Consider the following 13857-nt stretch of genomic DNA (forward strand, 5'->3'; position numbering starts at 1 on the left):
CAGCCTTACTTGCAGGTGGGTGTGGCCACGTGACTCATGCTTAACAAATGGAAGCCTTGTGCTACTTCTGCCTCATTTCAGGAAGCTGCTTATGTCCCCTTCCTCTTTCCCACTTTTGACTGACTAGAAAATGGCAACCAACTAATGCCAAGAAACCTACTTACACCCTGAGATGATATCTACCTGTTGAGGAAGCAGAGCCAACTGAGGAGCCCGGCCACCAAGATAACCTCATGAAGCAACCCCGCTTAATTTGCCCAGGGCTTTCTGGCCAGGTCTGGACTGTTATGTAAAAGAGAAATAGACTTCTAGCCTGGCAAAGCAACTCCCTTATGTGTCTTTTTGTGCCAAAACTAATGTATAGCTGAAGACTGTTTCTTGATAGCTACATATTGCCTCTGCCATATTCACAAGTTCGACTCAGACTGTCGAGGGCTAATTCATCATCAAGAAGCAAAATCAATGAGCAGTATAACCCTATCTCAAAGCCATGAGAGGCTGTAGTTCAAAGTTCTCCAACTTCGTAGTTCAACGTTGGGAGTGTCGTCAAGGAACTGAGCCTACTAACTCTACCATAAATACACATTTCTTTTTTTTCCCACAGATACTTCTAGACTTCTTTGGGGCGTCTTTTTGCCAGATTGTTTTCCAAACGCTTCAGGGAATGTGAAATGTGAGATATTATTAGTAGTCCTTAGAGTGTATTATGATGAAGATACCCATAATTTTTTTTTTATCCATCTCTAAAACTCCAAATCTGGGGCTTTAATTTAAGGAAGCACCTAATTTTTAAAATGAAAAAAGTGTTGGGAAACCTGGGTGGCTCAGTCAATTAAGCATCTGGCTCTTAATTTTGGCTCAGGTCATGATTTCAGGGTCATGGGATTGAGCCCGCCTCCAACTCTGCACTGACAGCAAGGATCCTGCTTGAGACTCCTCCTGCCCGACTCTCTCTCTCTGCTCACGCTCTTTCTCTCTCTCTCTCTAAAAAACTAAAAACTAAAAAATAAAATGGAAACAGCATTATACAAAAACTATACATTATTTTAATATTTTTAACAAAGAAAAGTACAAACATTTAAATCTCCAGAAATTGATGATGGTTAAGTAAATCATGGTACCGCTTCTCTACGGTGTTTTATCAATATGTCGGGAATTAAATGATTAACATTAAAGGAAAATAAAATGATACACCTAATACAAGGTAAGTCAGGAAAACTGAATAAAAATTTTATTTTTACTATGACTTTAACTATGAAAAATAACACATACCCATTAGGACAAGAAGTAAAGAAACAGAAAACTGAGGGATTATGGATTATCGGGCTGATACTCTGGATGATGCTGTTTTCTTTTTTAACTGTGTGCTCCTGTTGCTTTAGGACTACGTGAGCAATAAATAATTGTCCACTTAAATTTTTTTTTTACATTTCTCTTCCAAAGTTATGAGAACATATGCTCACTGAAGAATACGATGCCTTTTAGCCGCACATCACCACTCTTCCCAATGTCCCCAGCCTGCGTAGCCAATATACAGCCAAATAAGAACGCGTCCATGGTTTTCTCCATGTTCAAGCAATGCATACCTAGAGTCATATTGTAGGGACGCTATTTTGTTGAAAGTTATTTTTAGAAAGCAAGAAAGTGAGAGAGAAAGAGAGAAAGACAAAGAGAAGAAAGAAGAAAAGAAAGAAAGAAAGAAAGAAAGAAAGAAAGAAAGAAAGGAAGGAAGGAGGAAGGAAAGAAAGAAAAGTGTATGGTATTAGATGGATTACCTGCTATGCGTGCATCATCTAATAGCACATCCTTGATATCTCTTTAAATCAGTCTTTTCTTTTAATGACTGTAAAGAAATACTTTAGCATTTTAAAACAGACATAAAACAGAAGGCATTGCCTTCCAATTGCTCTTTGTGCCCCTCACCCCACCACCAGCATTTTGAGTGAAATGTCACAAAGGTACGTACACAGCTCTCTTGACCTGCCTGTGAACTTGGCAGAAATCACATCACTAGCTTCAATGCAGTCTGAGGGTCCGCGTAACCAAGGAGAACTATTCGGCCCGCATATTGCAGGACTAAGGCCAGCTTTTTCCTCGGCAGACCCGGGAGAGGCTCCAACAACAATGTCCTCCCATACCAACACCTGCTCTGTGCTCTAATAGTTCAGCAGTGATGCAGGATCTTTGCTATTGTTTCCATCTCTAGAACATCTGCAGCACTTGATAGAGTTGGGGAGAGCTTTCAGGGCATCGGTAACTCATTTTTCTTTTCTTCTTCCTGTTCGAAATACAGGTCTTTGGGGACTCTGAGATGACGGTCCTTCAATCAAAATCAAATAATTCACAAATTCAACTTTGCCAGCGGGTGATATGAGGTAACCGAAGAAAAACTGTAAGATTCGGCTGATGGCTTGAACAATTGAATTAAAAACTGAATTAAACTTGGCTATCTCAAATTCTGAACTTGCTTTATGAAATGATTCAGAAGATCTCTCAGAGATTTCATTTACTGAGTACTTTTGTCTTCCCACATCACCTCGTCCAGCAGAATTTATCAAGTCTTCACCTACGCCTTATGCAAACACACAGATATCCTTGAGATTATTTCCTTTGTCAGTAAAATATCTCATTTGATTATAAGCCACTTCTTTTTTTTCAACATCATTTACTCTTCGGAATTAATAGGATCTGAGTTAATTGAACGGATGGATGAGAAGACAAAAGCCCAGAACATTGGAAAGTAGAATAACCATCTTTCTTACGATTGCACAGTTCATAAACTCAAAGGCTTAATATATCATATGAAGTCACTCTCCCGAGACCAATATGAATACAGAAAAGGCAAGAGAAATCACAGGTACGCATACACCTTCCATTTGTGAGCTCAGAGGAGCAGAAAAGGTTTTGATTAAAGGCTTTAAACTGGGCACGAAAGACAATACTTTGTAGAGTCACTGATCAAGAGGAAAAGTGGCAGAGCCCACAAAAGATTATAGCACGTCCACACAGTACAAAATCATATGGAGAACTGCCTGGTTCATTTGAGTCATGGAGAACTCCACAGGGGAGAAATCTAAGGTTTTCTTTAATCCACTTGGAAACTTCCTCATCAATTGTTTTGATATCGGAGGCAACCATTATATCTTGGTCCCAAATCTCACTGCCTAATTAATGACCTTCTCTATGTCCGTGAAGATCAACTAATGTGTTTCACTTAAACAGGTGGAGAAGTGGAGAACGGCCGAGCAGCCCTGCAAGACTGTTAAAGTTCATTCAGTTGTGCATTAGGGATGAGACACAAGGCTGGTCCCCACTCTGTGCACCGATCGTGTCCTAAGCTGTTCTCACGAGGCCTTGCTCTCCGACTGGGGACAGGTTTCCCCACTCGCATCATGCTGCCCGGTGACTTCCCAGCAGCAGCAATCCCTACTCACTTGAGAAACTGAGGATCTGTGGAAATACACCATTTTCATACAATGTCAGAGAGTTAACAGACTCCTTGGAACCCATTCCTGGGTCTTTGGTAAGAATCACGGCCAGTTGCCAGTGTCATTGGGTGGAATGCAAACCCAAACCCTTGACCTTCATTTATAAAACTACCCTGCTCAGGAAGCACCCCATGTACCACAATGTTCAGATAAAGTGCACAAGGAGGGACCTGGAGAAGAAGCAAAGGTAGAAATCAAACGTTGTCAGAGGTCATTTTAGACAAACTCATCCACTCAACAGATGAGGAAACAGAGAGCCAGGAAGTCCAGTGAACTGCGTGGGGTCACAAGTGAGGGATGGGTAGGTAAAGACTGAGGCCCAGGCCTCTGCACCTCTCTCTAGAGACTTCCTCCTGCCACGTGCACAGGAAAAACCATGGGATGATGCTGGCGTGTAAGAAACCAAGAAAGAGCACTTTTTTTTTTCTCCTTTGCGGGTTGTAATCCATTGAGAAATGAGGCAACTGGGCAACCAGTAGGTGGAGTTTATAATGACATTTTTTTTGTTGTTAAGTCATTTTCAAGATATGGTTCTATACATGTGTCAAAGGATCCTGCTCACAGCCCACCCCACCCGAGAGGCTACAAAGCACGAATGCGGACCCAGGACTGCGGGAAGAGAGAAGGAAATGAATCCCTGGTGCTTTCCTGTTATTAATGGATTAGCGGTACCCAGTCGAGGTGGAGGGTCAGCTGCCAATCGGGTAACTCATGGCATGACCGGGGAAGAGAGGAAAGGGGACGAGGTAGCAGACCAAGAGTGTTCCTCGAGTAGAGGCCCCTCCACCTGGAAACACACACCGCTAGACGTAGAGTGCATGCATAGAGCTCTAATTCACAGGGCTGGCGTGCCCTTTATCTTGCCAGTACCCAATGGCCACATCCCAGTGAGGCCTACCTCGTCCCACCCGGCTCCACGTGCTGGGCTGCCTAACGTATGTCTGTGTGGAACCTACCAGATGTAAGCAGGGACAGCATGGGCACGAACCATATCCAGAATCAACAGAGTAGGGTTCACTCCCTAGAGAAACCCTGGGCTTCTAAACCTCAGCAACACTGCTCCCCTGCAGGTCCTAGGGCTCTCCTCATGCCAGAGGTCCATTCTTTGCCGGAGGCCTGGCTCTCACTCAGGCAGGTGCTCCTGTCTGCCCCCCCCCAACCCCCGCTGCAGGGGTGGTATTCGCTGCCCCAAGGGGAGACAGTCTGAACACCGAGGGCCACTCACGGTCCATCAGAAGACAGACGCTCACCTACAGTTGAGGTCTTAGCCTATTGTGCCTCTGCCATAAACGTGTGTGTGTGTGTGTGTGTGTGTGTGTGAGAGAGAGAGAGAGAGAGAGGGATGTTATCAATAAGAAGGTCTAGTCAAGATAAATCAGATAGTTTTATATTAGATAATCTTTTGTTTGGCAAATAACTGTATCATAAAAATAAGTAATTTGGAAAGGCAGCCTCTGGTTGGTTTCTACATTGTTCTATTTAAGCCAGTGGAGTGAATACACTAGGATTAGCACTGAGTTGTGTATTAACTACGTCTTCTTGTTTTCTGTATTCATGATGCTCGAACATCTGGGGCCTTGCTGACCTGGAGGGACTGCCCCTCCCAGGGGCAGACTTTCTAGAGATGGTAAAGTCTTTCCTAGGACAGCACGTGGGGTACACAAATGGATCAAGCCACAGCCCACACTTCCAACCATCCCCTTGATCTCACGCTCCGGGCCATTCTCCTCCTGCCCTAATCGCCCCAGGGCCGGACACCACACAACTAGGGACGCTCTTATGCCCAGAACCCCCTGAAATCAAAACTGAGCTTAGCTTGCTCAGCCTGCTTCCTGCCCACAAAACCGCAATAAAGGCTCCTGCTGGCCCACAGGTCCTTTCTCTGTCTGCTCATCCCAAGTCCCTGCCTCTCCCTGCGGCCATGTGTGGAGTGCCATGCCTCCCTGTGTCTAGGGGACTGTGAGGAAAATAAAAATGTCTTCCTTCTGGGGAGCGTGTCCATGTCTACACGTCTTACCAAACCTCATTTTTAAAAACTCCCAGGTCCTGTAGCTTTTAACACAAGTCAAAGGCTCCTCTCTCTCCAAGCTAGCCAAGTGGAGGAAACAGGGAGGGAGACAGTGAAAAGGCGAGCCCCAGTATCAGGCCCGACGACACCACCTGCCACGCTGGCTGGGCTCCAGATGACAGAGCACCGCACCAGGAATGAGAAGAGGCACAGTGTTAATGAGGCACTGAGTTGTTTGGTCATTAAGATTTTTTAATGATAGAACATCAAGAGAACATGTTTCCAAGATACCTTCCAGAAGCAAAGCCTGTCATTACAAAGTCCTGTCAACAGAGAAAAACGAGAGAGAGAGAGAGAGAGAGAGAGAGAGAAAGAGAGAGAGAGAGAGAGAGGTGTTGGAGAATGATGCTTTACCCATATCTCCATTGTTTGGTTACAACCAATATAAAATTTAGATAAAATTTTATAGTTTCATGGGTAATTTTTTTAATACGTGTTTATTCATTTTTTGAGAGATTGAAAGCATGAAAGGGAGGGGGGCAGATAGAGAGTGGGGCAGAGGAGCCCAAGTGGGCTTTGCACTGACAGCAATAAGCCCGATGTGGGATTCGAACTCCCACATCGTGGGAACAGTGAAATCATCACCCGAGCTGACGCCGATGCTCACTTGAGTGAGCGACCCAGGTGCCCCTGGGTAAATTTTTACAATGTCTCCAACTTACCTATATGCCTGATTTGCTTTTCTCATGTAGGACTGGTGGCAGAGATGGCTAGCTGTCCACCTTCTACAGGGTAGAGATGTTTCCGGACAGCAACTACATCTGCCATGACTCCCGGCACCCGGGGGCCAAGGGGCTGAGTTCATACCTATGGAATATGGTGGAAGTCCTGATGTCACCTCCAGGTGTGCATAAGCCTCCCACATGGTCCTCTTAGGCTCTCCTTTCTTCCCTCTTTGCCCAGTTAGATATCACTGAAAGGCCTGATGGAGGACATTTTGAAGGTTAATACATATCGAAGAGAACCATCCAGTGACTTTTTTGATAGACAGCTTCATCTGCCCAAGGACAAAATAAAAGACAAAGGCTTCATTTCAAAAATTGGCTCATTCATATGTAAGGGTGAAATAATCACCATGATTACTTGGCTTTCAACTTGACCTGTAACTTCAGGGGTCACAGATATATAAAAGGAAAAGGGTGACAGGACAGGTTTGGCCATGTTTGCGTTGCCAGAGGAACCTTGTAGAATCAGTAAAAAGATCATTTGTTATTAGACATCTTTGTGCAAGCGAAACAGGGATTTGGGAGAAAAACTTATTTAAATCTAATGGGCTCTTTCCAGAGAACAATCATTTACCAATCCTCAAATAACGTATCATTGCCTTACTCCCTCCCCTCTCTCAGATGGAGCTGTCCCCTGAACCATCCAGCAGCACTGGAGACATAGGGAGCCCCAGCCAGGCGCAATCCCAGCCAGAATGCAGTAACCTTGCATTCTTCTTTCATTGAAAGGAACAATGACATTTGTAGCCTTCATAAAAATAGCCTGAATCAAAACACTTTGCAGCCTCCTATGTGTTATTACTCTACCCATCAATGTCACCATTTGTATTTCTGGAGCTGGATGTTCCAACAGCTCTAAGGACCCACATCGTATTTGTGAGGGAAATCTCATGATCTGCCTCCAACTCCCTCTCAGAAATCCAGAAAACACACCCCCAGAGGATATCTCACTAACAAAGGCAATTTTATGATTTTTTTTTAATTTTATGATTTTTTAAAATTTCATAACCACATTTTGTATCAACTATGGTACAAGGTCTCGTGGGGATCACGACCTGCCTTCTCATTCTCACCAGCCCCAAAGACCACTAGGAGTCCCAACCAATAAGGTGGAGGCTGGTCTCGATTTCACAGACAACCAGATTCACCTGGCCTCAGAGCACCTGGCCTGCCCTTGATTTCAATATAACCAGTAGAATCATTTATCCGAAATGTCCAATACCTGACTCAAGATTTCTGGAACCGAGTTCTTTTAACTTCAAAAGAGTACAATGATTTTTAAGGAAAAAATGAAAAATTAAAATTAAAAAGTCTATTTCTCAAAAAAAAAAACCCTGCACATAAAGCCCAGAGATATCATCACACCCCCTGCCTTTCCAGAAAGAATAGAGAGCAATTGCCTACGATAACCTGCACCAATTTGGATATTTGACTAGACAGTGGCATAAAAAATAACTCTAATCGTAAGAGCTTTGCACAAAAGTCACAAATCACTTACCATCACTATGATATCATTGGGTTTTTTTAAGTTTTCCAGAAAAATCCTGTTGTTTATAAACCATCTTCTACTACGAGTCACTGAACTTACCTTTCTAAACAGGTGCCATCACAGGGATGCGGTTTTACCAGATGAAGAGAGTTCTGGAAATAAATGGCGGTGACGGCCATACGATATGAATGTACTTAACACTACTGAACTATAGACTTAACATAAGAAATTTTGTGTATGTGTCCTTTATCACAACAACAAAAAAAAGAAAGTCAGGTGCGGTCAAATTTCCCAAATGTGGGCCCAAAGTAGAGCATCATAAGGGCTCAAATAAAGATACCCATGTGATCAAAACTTTGGTTCAGCCCTTGATGTGCAATTGCCACATTCAACTCAGAAGTTCTGAGTGTTTTTCCTTCTCCCCAAAACCTTTCATTTGGCCCCGCTGATGGTGAATGGGGCTACCATCCAACGTTCCCTCAAGCCAGAGACCTAAAAGTCAGACTCACCTCCTCCCTCTCTTCTCCATCATTTTCGGTTAAAAGACTAAACATTTTGTTTGTTTATTCTGTCTCCTTTAGTATCTCCTCCCTCAGTATCTTTCTCTCCATTTGCACTACGATTCATCAGTAAGTACCAAAGATTTATTGAGCACCTAGTAACGAGGGGGGGGGTAGGGCCACTGTCCAAAAATAAAGATGTAATGTCTAACTTTAGGGAGATTACGGTCTAATAAGGGAGAAACACACACACACACACACACACACACACAAAATAAGCTCAAACTCCATCATCATTATCATCATCACCATCATCTTAACATTTATTGAGTACTTATATCAGACTCCCTTACATTAAATCCTCCAAATGACCCTAACAGGTAGGGACAATCTTTGCCATCCTACGTATATAATCAGTGGGGCTTAGACAAGAAAGTTTAGTGAGATTGCAAAATACAAGAATAATATACAAATATACATTGTATGTCAGACAATTTCCAGACAACTGGAAATTAATTTTTTAAATGCCATTTACAATAGTATCAAAAATATGAACGTCTTCAGAATAAATATTCTGTGAGAGTACAGGGGATGCAGCTGCTGGGCACCAGGGTCTGCAACACCACACCTCGCTGCGCCCACCAGATGGTCTGACCGCCTGCCCACCAGCCTGACAGCCAGGAGCCAGGGAGAGGGCTCCAGAGTCCAGACCAGTGGGAGGGGAACTGTCAGGTGTCTCCTCCCCAGGTAGAGACCTCCCTGTCACCCCCGAAGAGACCCACAAAGATTTTGCAAAGCTGGTTTTGCAGGGAGATGGCTGTACATGAACCTAGTGCTCCCTCTTGCATCCTAGGCCTCTGTGTTTGTTCTTCACTCTCCCTCACGTTCCTGCCAACCGTGGACATCTGCAGCTATGCACCCTCCCCGCTCGTGACCCGTGACTGCAAGGGCAGCCCTAAGGGACAGGGAGACACAATGGGAATACAAGACTCCTTCCACCTCCCTCCTCCTTGAAATGCCGGTGCTTTTCAGCTCTGCATGCCCTTCCCATGGCCCTACCTGGACTACACCACCATGGGTCCCACCCTCAAGGCCACCCTGCCACCGCTGACTTTGTCATGTCCTTCAACTCTGTGGAACCGCCTTTCCACCTCTACTACCTCCCACCCCCCATGTTTTCTTCACAGTGTGCCTTGGATCCCAACTCATCCGTGCGATTTTTCTTTTCTTTTTTCAATTTCTTTTCAATGTTTATTTATTTTGGTGAGAGACAGGGCATCACCTGTGCAATTTTTCAATAAGCATCTATTGAACGTGCAAGGCGTACCAGACCCTGATCTGGAGGGCCAGTGTGCAGAGGCGGGCAAGAAAACTTATGCCTGAGATTTCAAGGGGAGCCACAGGACTGCCATACAGGGTGAGGAGGAGGAGAGACACCAAGTAGTCAAGGGTTTATACGAAAGGAGCATCGAGGGCATGAACCTACGTAGCCCTGGACGGAGAGCAGGGAGTCATGGAAATATGGATCATCGAAGGCTAGTCCCAATGTCCAGCCTTCATCACACGTCCTCACCTGAGGACTTGCAAATAGGCACCCCCAAACTGGACCGGTTAGAAGCAGGACTTACAGGAAAAGCACAAAACTCGTCTGTGGACTTCATGGTCATGGCAAGGGCGCCATCGCACAAGCCCACCAAGGGACTCTGGACTCTAGCACCTCTGACTTACTGTGTACAATGAGGACCTGTTGGGACTCTTTCAAGTGCACAAGGGAAGAGAAAACTAAGCCACAAGCCTAGGAGAATAGAGATGCAAAACCTTTCTCCCCCCAGGGGCAATGTCAATGATCTCACGCTATACAATAGCCAATGACCTCTGCCAGCATTAAAAACCTTACCAGTTTTCTGCCTCATTTATCAGTCTCATCCCAGAAGTGGACTCCTGCTACATTGGCTCTATACACACCATTTGCCTGCATTCTCCTTGGAAGCAGCTTCCTACCTACCAGAACCCTGACGTGTGTCTCCATGTCATGGCACGGATTGAAATGTAAGTGAATGATGTTTCCATTTCATGTTGAACATTATGCTGATGCCTCCCTCCTGGCTCTGCATCTCCACTGAGAAGACTGTTTAGCTGAGTTTACTTTGTGTGTGTGTGTGTGTGTGTGTGTGTGTGTGTGTATACATATACATATATATATATGTATATACACATATATGTATACATACATATATATACATACATACATATGTATATACGTACATATATGTATACCTACATATACATCTACATATATATGTATATATCTACATACATATACCTACATATATATACCTACATATACATATATATACACATACATATATATATATATATATATATATATATATATATATATATATGTATGTTATTTATCACTGTGTAGGGCTCCCTAGTGTGGATGGAATGCTTTGTTTATCCATTCGAGGGACATTTTGTTTGCTTCCAGTGGTTTGGCTATTACACACTACCCTGCAGTGAACATTTGTGCCCAGCGTTTTGTGGGATTTTAAGTTTAAATTCTCTGGGATGAATAAATGTCCAGGAACCTGACTGCTAGCTTGTAGGGTTTATGTTCAGCTAGCAAACTGTCTTACCAGAGTGGCTGTGCTATTTACATTCCCACCAGCAATGCATGAGAGAGCTGCCTCTTTCCAACATTTTATCTTTTCACTGTTGAACCAGCTCTTCTAACAGGCGGGGAGTGATTACTCAGTCAGTTGTCATTTGTATTTACCTCATGGCTAGTGATGTAGAACATTTTCTCATGTGCTTATGCCACCTGTATGTTATCTTTGCTGAAATGTTTCTTCATGTCTTTTGTCCATTTCCTATTTGGAAAATGTTTTCCTTATTTGTTGTTACCTTTTGTTGCATTCTGAATTTTTTTATACTGTGCAGATACAAGTTCTTTGTCACGTGTGGTTTGCAAACATGTTCGCCTAGTGTAGAGCTTGTCTTTTTATCCTATTAACAAGATATTTTTTTAATGTGTATTTATTTTTTTTGAGAGAGAGAGACAGAGTGCAAGTGGGTGAGGGGCAGAGAGAGAGGGAGACACAGAATCTGAAGCAGGCTCCAGGCTCCGAGCTGTCAGCACAGAGACTGATGCGGGGCTCGAACTCATGAACAAGGAGATCTTGACCTCAGTTAAAGTCGGACACTTAGTGGACCGAGCCACTCAGGCGCCCCTACATTATTTTTAATATAATTTATATTATATTATAATAATTATAATTATAATGATTATATTTATTATTTATATAATTAATATAATTATAATGATTGTATTTATTATTCATATAATTATGATAATTATATTAACTATTTACATAATTAATATAATTATATGTTATATTAAGTTAGCTAACAAACAGGCTCTTTAGAAGAGCAAAATGTTTTAATCTTTTTTTTTAATTTTTTTTTTCAACATTTATTTATTTTTGGGACAGAGAGAGACAGAGCATGAACGGGGGAGGGGCAGAGAGAGAGGGAGACACAGAATCGGAAACAGGCTCGGAAACAGGCTCCAGGCTCTGAGCCGTCAGCCCAGAGCCTGACGCGGGGCTCGAACTCCTGGACCGCGAGATCGTGACCTGGCTGAAGTCGGACGCTTAACCGACTGCGCCACCCAGGCGCCCCAGTTTTAATCTTGATAAAGTCCAATTCACCATGTATTTTAGTTTCTGAATCTTGCTTTATTGCAATGTGTAAAAATGCATTAAGTTTAAGCCAATGGCTAAATATCCGTAATGCACTTTCTTACAGTTGTCTAGGGTAGAAATCCAACAAGGGCACCCGTGTGGTCACATTCTGGGGAGACTCATCTTCTTGGCTTGCAGATGGCCACCTTCTGGCTTTGTGCTCACATGACCTCTCTCTGTATGTGTGCGTGGAGAGAGGGTGCCAGCTCTCTGGCATCTCTCCTTGCAAGCATGCTAACCTCATCATGAGGGTCCTAAACTTGTGACCTAACATAACCTCATTATCTTCCAAGGCCCCACATGCAAGCTTATGGGGACAGAACTGGAAAATTGTGAATGGGGTGGGAGCATAGTGTAGTCCATGGCATGTTTCTTGGGTTTCTTGAGGTTTCAACTCTTTGGGATTTACTCATTTTCTTAGATCATTAGGTTCAGATCTTTTGTCAAATTTGGGAGATCAGCCATGTTTTCCCGAAACAATTTTTTGATTTTTCTCTTGAAATATATTTTTAGTCCCCACTTTTTTATATTTTCCCTTTCTGAGATTCCTGTGACATAGATATTAGGTTTTATTCTTTGTGGTGTGTGTGTGTGTGTGTGTGTGTGTGTGTGTGTGTTTTAAAAATTGTAGTCATTATACTTTTCAGTTGTAGTTGTTGATTATGTACTTCTTTACACCTTTCTTCCTTTCCTGAGACTCATTCTCATTTGTTTCAAACACATTTGTAATTGCTCGCTAGAGCATTTTTTTAATGATGTCTCCTTTCACATCCATTGGGAATCCTAACACCTAGGTCATCATTGGCGTTGGGGGTCTGTGAATCGTGGGACATATTCAAGATGACATCTCTCTGGGCTTTTATTTGGCAAGTGTTCTTAATCATTCATCTTTCATATTTGGGCTGTGTCATAAGACTCTGGATGTTCTTAAATCTAGTGTGTTAGCAAGTAGTGGGTCAGAAAGACTGTGACCAGCAAATGCAGCCCCAGTTCTGTGCCCAAACCAGAAGGAGCACAGTGAGCCCTGGCCAGACACAGCTGGGAAGCTACAGGGCAACCTGTGTGGAAAGTCACATCATCGTGGCTTTCTTCTCTCCAGGCAACGATGAGGGCATAGGGTAGCTAAAACACATCGTTTGCCAAATGTATTTCCAAAGATGGAAGGATAAGTACTTGTAAAGACCAAAAGTCTGGTTGACAGTGGGAATTATTGAGGAAACGTGTGTTCTGTGTGTTGAGGGCATTTGAGAAGTTTAGTTTATTCTAGTGGAAGTAGGTAACGATGGGTTTTAATGGGATGGTTGTCATTGATGTTGGGCTTGCTCAAAGCTTACATCGAATTGGCTCCTCTTACTGGTGTCTTTAGCCTAAATATCATCCCCCCCAAGACCTGCCAAAGGGAGCCAGGTCAGATAGAAGAGTGAGCCCTGAACTGGTGTGCTGACTTGTGTGAGACATGACACATCCACTCTAGTCACACTTCCCGAATGCCTGTTTGGGAATGACCTTTGCCTCATGCCCACCACCACAGTGGAGTCACAGAAGAATGTGCTGGTGGTCAGCTCATCTGGCAACCTCAAGGCCAGTCCCTCCCTCTCTCTGCATAAATTTGGGACAGGAGTGGAGTCCTGTGACATTCACCTTGGCACTCCATAGGAGATGTGGAACACTCACTATTAATTACAGGATCCGGGGTCTCATGTTCTTCCTTCAGGCATACACCCAAGGCCATTTCCATCCCTAGTCCAGCCTTTTCTGGGGAGCATGCCACATGTGCTTGTTTCCTGACAGGTTAGTTCTTCCTCTCTTTAGGCAAAACCAGCATCTTCACTTAACACTGG

At 43.5% G+C, this 13857-nt stretch overlaps 1 protein-coding gene and 1 long non-coding RNA gene across 4 annotated transcripts in view; one reads left to right on the top strand and one right to left on the bottom strand.

The window, feature by feature from the left end:
• The first annotated feature begins 494 nt into the window (after positions 1–494).
• LOC123383082 lies at positions 495–2327 on the top strand. The gene is made up of 2 exons (XR_006592427.1): positions 495–673; positions 2294–2327. It is a non-coding gene; the product is annotated as an uncharacterized LOC123383082 (long non-coding RNA).
• Positions 1027–13857, bottom strand: part of LOC109495973 (cytosolic 10-formyltetrahydrofolate dehydrogenase-like) — a 54195-nt gene continuing 41364 nt past the window's right edge. The window contains exons 7-8 of one of the 3 annotated variants that reach the window (XM_045049840.1): positions 6364–6478; positions 1027–2320 (exon numbers count right to left, since the gene is read on the bottom strand). In XM_045049840.1, coding sequence (XP_044905775.1) covers positions 6467–6478 — 12 coding nt within the window. In that variant the 3' untranslated portion in view covers positions 1027–2320; positions 6364–6466. Of the gene's footprint in view, positions 5820–6218; positions 6479–11937; positions 13854–13857 lie in introns of those variants that run through there. The other 2 variants (XM_045049839.1, XM_045049841.1) reach the window with 2 other exon arrangements.

Source organism: Felis catus, chromosome F2 (genome assembly GCF_018350175.1).
Source record: "Felis catus isolate Fca126 chromosome F2, F.catus_Fca126_mat1.0, whole genome shotgun sequence".
Lineage (NCBI taxonomy): Eukaryota > Metazoa > Chordata > Mammalia > Carnivora > Felidae > Felis > Felis catus.